General features: G+C 46.6%; 1 protein-coding gene across 1 annotated transcript in view; it reads right to left on the bottom strand.

Annotated features, from left to right (window-relative positions):
* Window positions 1-4,279: 4,279 nt before the first annotated feature.
* The window catches only part of SLC25A5 (solute carrier family 25 member 5), a gene marked incomplete at its 5' end in the record, with an annotated part of 1,593 nt that continues 1,167 nt past the window's right edge, over window positions 4,280-4,705 (bottom strand). The window contains one exon of the mRNA XM_004710112.2: window positions 4,280-4,705. Within this exon, the coding sequence (XP_004710169.2) occupies window positions 4,548-4,705 (158 nt within the window).

Below are 4,705 nucleotides of genomic sequence, written 5' to 3' on the forward strand. Positions count from 1 at the left end.
CATCCGCTGGAAGAATTCTCGGTTGCACTCGGAATCCTTTCTTCTGCAACGGAGCCAACACCAGGCTCTCAGGATGTGGACCCAGCAACAGCGGGGCGGCAGACTGCCACAGCCCTCTCCTTTGGGGAGTGAAAGCAGCAGAGCCGGAGCACAGTCACGTGGCCAACCTGGCCTGCTCTGGGAACCCCCTGGCGAGGCTGAATCGCTTTTTCCTTCCAAAAGTTGCCAGAGGCAATACACCCCAGGATGGTTGTTGTCATCCAAATAAGGTCCCTCCTTCCCTGTCCCCTTCATTGACAATCATGGGAAAGTCAGGAATTTTGTCTCCAAACAGGGTTTTGTCTCCTAACACGGTCCAGGACAAGCCAACCAACCAATCTGTCATTTGAAAACTGTTTACATTTGTTGCTGGGAAACCAGACTCCTTTAAGTCTTTAGCGAAGAGCACTGTGCCTCTGACCTTATTCACCTGCACATCAAGCTACTAATGAGGGAAACGAATCCAGAAATGGCAGCGTACAATATCTGTCGCTCAAATAAATTCCAACCTGCATGTGGAAGTGCGTATTATTCATAATCAGACGCGCCTTTGTGAAGGCAGATGCTAATTATGTTGAGGGAAATCAGATCCCCTCTGACCCCGACTTCAAGCTGCAGTGTTTTTGCTCAGCTCTGTGGGTTCCCAAATTTATGCAAATCTGAGAATGATGTACGAATGCGCTTTATACAATTGATGTGTGTATGGATTGCGATAACAGTTGTGTGAGCCCCTAATAAAATGTCAAAAAAATTTTTTTAATGTAAAAATAAATAAATAAATAAATAAATAATAAAAAATTTATGCAAATCTTTACATGTGTCCTTTTACTGACCAGTGCCAGCCCACTCACACAGCCTTCCGATGAAGGCTCTGCGTCGGACCCGATTCCATGAAGACTATGGTCCTTATCAAAACATGTGTTCTGGAAACCTTCAATCACCTGATCCCAGTCCTTCCATGGGTTCTGCTCCTGTGAAAATGGTGGCACCAGAGACTATTGCAACTGGAATAGATTTCTGGGTTTATCTCCTTCCTAATTCCCTCTTTTCATGGGCGAGAAAAGTAAGGCCATGAGGGTTAGAAGTGACTTATATCCCAGGTCACCCAAGGACCAAAGCCGAAACGCAAAAGGAAAGCACTAATGGAGGGTTTGAGAAGGGGCACTGACAAAAAGGGATTGTGGTAAAAATTATCTAACAATATATTTGCCCCTTTACTTGTCTTTAAGTGTTTAATTCAGTGGCATCAATCACATTAGCCATACTGCGCAGAGCCAAATGGTTCTCCTCTCCCTAAACAGAGACGGAGAGCCCTTGATGTCGAAGGTCCCATCTCCCAGCCCCCCCCTCTGTTTGAATAAAGGACCCACTGTGAGAAAGCCTTCCTCTGAGCCCAGAAGCTAGGCTTTCCTGTCCACCTGTCTCCCGGCAGTTTCCGTGAGTTCCCTGTACCCCCACCCAGACCCTGTTCTACAAGAATCATGCCATTTTGACTCCAAGACAACCAAGCCGCTACTAGTCTCACAATCTGCATTACTCTGGGGAGGGCGGCAGGTATAGAAGGCACTCTGAATCATGATTACTTTTCAGGAAGAGGATTCAGGCTGGGAGAGGCTGGGTGGGGAGATGGTGATTTCTCCTTTTCTCTCATTCCTATTTGGCTTTTAGGACCATGTACATGTATGAACTGTATGACAAGCCTAAACACACACACACACACACACACACACACACACACACACCAGTCTATTTGAAAGAGTCTTCTCACAAACTTCAATGGAGAAATGACATGGATCTCAGGAACTCTTGCAAATCGATTTCCTACAGTCTTACAGGACTTTTCCAATGTTTCCATCCAAGTCTCTCCAATGGCAGAGGAACTTACTTGACTGCGCCTCAGCCCCTGGGAGCAGTGTCAGAAGAGGGTCTTGGAGCCCAAGAACTCTCCTTGCAGTTTCTGTTTCACAAAAAGCATCCCAATTGTGCAACAGGCTCTCGGACACATCAGCATCTGTTTTAATATGAAAATAATGGTTTCAATGACTTACCAGCCTCCCAAATGGTCCCCGTGAGAAGACAGCCCTCGGTTCTTTTTCCCCTCCGAGTGCCCGCAGCACAGCACCTCCAGCGACTGAGCGGCGAGGACCCTGGAATAGGAAGTGCGGCTGTGCATGAGCTGACCTGTATTCTGTCTCTCTCACCTGGAAGCAGGCTTCTCGGATCCCGTTACGCATTGAATAGCAACAAAACAACAGCATAAATTAGGGGGTTGCTAAGATTGTGTACCATCAATGTGCACAGGAGTATAATGGACATAATGAATTCTATAGCACTATCCAGCACAGCTCGGAGAGATTAAAACCACTTTGTCTTTAAATTAAATTTCAAAATCATTGAGCAACAAGAATAGAAAGAGGGGTGGGGAGGAATCCATGTCTGCCACCCAATTGTAGGAGGCACCACTTCTTGCTATCTGATCATTAGTGCCTGCTCCTAGGTTTATTTTAATAGCTGCCAGTGCAGTGAGTCCACATCCATTGTGACAGTCATAAAGGGGGCTTGGGTCCTCTTGTGTTGTGGGTTGCAGCCTTAAGTGGAGAGCCTATTGTGCCCTTTTAGGGGAAAAAAATCAATATCTGAAAAAGACCTAGTTTGAAGGTTTTTTTATATGAACTCTGCACAATATAGGCTGTCGCAGAGAGATGAGTGGGCTTGAATGTACCCTTTCAGGAGGGCTCGACTTTGGCAAATCTTTCATCCACAAAAAAGTGAGTGCCTGCCCATAGAAGAATCTCGAGCTGCTGTGTAAGTTAGAGGCTAGCCACCATACTAATGGCTCTCTGAGTTTTATCCTAGGAAATATGGCTAGCATACCATAGTCCCATTCTACAGACTGAGCAGACTGAGGCTCGGGAGGATCAAATGACTAGTCCAAGGTCATAAGCTACTAAGCAGCAGACTCTGTGGCCAGCGGGTCAATCCCAATGCTTGGTGACCCTGTTGGGCAGAATAGAACTGCCCGGGAGTTACCAAGGCTGTGATTTTTATGGACGTGGACTGCCACATCTTTCTCCTGCTGAGTGGTCAGTGGGTTTGAATCACTGGACCTTTCAGTTAGCAGCCCCAAGCTCTTTAGACACTTGGCCACCAGAGGCAGCATGCGAATCCAAGAACTTCCAACTTTAGAACCCTTGAAAGCAGAACTGTCTCCTAATAATGGTCAGAATTGGCATGTACTGGCTGTGGGGGGGTGGTGGTGTTGGAGAGAGTGTGGGGGTATGTGTGATTCTGTTTACTGCATAGGTTCTGTGGTAGTTGCTTTGCCTCAATAATTTAATCCTTATAGCCATCCTCATTTTAGAGATGAGGAAAATTGAGGCTTAGAGGAATGAATTTGTCCAAAGTCACTCAGCACAACCAGGAAGTGGCAAAGCCCCACTGTTTAATCCAGACTTAGCCACCACATATGGGTGCTCTGCACACAAATAGCCCCACCAGGGCCCAGGTACCAAAGCATGCCATGCAGGCCAAGTGTGTGAACAGCCAGCATGCAGGCAAATGCCAGGTGGGAGCTGCGTTCTGCAGTGTGCTCCTGCCTCACCTCTCCTTTGAATGCTGTGGCTTGACCACCATGGTGCTTTTTGTCATGTTCACATCTCGTTACAGGTAAAGCCCGCTAGATTCCCCAACATTTACCCAGAGTTACAGAAATGATGCACAACTTCACACGGGGCCCCAGATGCAAGAGTGGCCAAACCAATCTTTGCCTCCATTGTCTGGCTTGATTAGCAAAAGGCAGGTGTTCCCATTTGCTTTGCAGAATGAGCTTTAGGACTCTCGTTGCTCACCATAATCTTCCACAGACTGCCGTCTCAGCACAAGACTGTAAGGGCTAATCCTCTGCTTTGGATGGGATCCAGCAGATGGCTTGAAGCCAGGTGAAGACGCAGGACGGCGATGGTTAACTCTTCTTCAGGATTAATAACCACGGGGCTAGGACAACTGGGTGGCAGCCACGAGAGCACAGCGCGTCTAGAGGGAGCTCTGATGGCACCAGGCCAAGGTCTTTTGGACACACCGGGCCTGAATTCCATTTTGCTTATGTATCAAGTTATTCTTTGATTAATAGATGGCTCAAGATTGGTCTTAAAAGCAAGCCCGCATCCCAGAAGCTTCAGTTGTGGCATTCACGTACAAAACAAACAATAACAATAACAACAAAAAACCCATGGCAAGTGAGTCTGTGTTTCGGATATTTTTTATTTCTTCAAATTTACTTATTTATTAGGAGTGACTGAAATAAAAAATAGAATTGAGTCCCATCATCATCATGATCATCGTGGAAATGGCTTTAAGAGAAAACTGGTCAGATGCATATTATTGCTTCCCATTTTCAACCAGTAGGTAGTTGCCATTGATCTAGACAGCCAACCGTCTGCCAAGAATGCTTGAGATATGTTATATAATACAACATGCCCATTCACGGGGGAAACCCACTAGGAAATAACTTATGTGTACTTCTTGATTTCATCGTACAAAACCAGCACAAAGGCACCACCCATGCCTCTGAGCACATTGGACCAGGCGCCCTTGAAGAACGCTTTGCTCCCTTCATCCCGAGCGATCTTCCTCCAGCAGTCCACCGTGCCGGTGTACATGATATCAG

This window comes from Echinops telfairi, unplaced genomic scaffold (genome assembly GCF_000313985.2).
Source record: "Echinops telfairi isolate 266 unplaced genomic scaffold, ASM31398v2 ScPeMD7_7427;HRSCAF=8465, whole genome shotgun sequence".
NCBI lineage: Eukaryota > Metazoa > Chordata > Mammalia > Afrosoricida > Tenrecidae > Echinops > Echinops telfairi.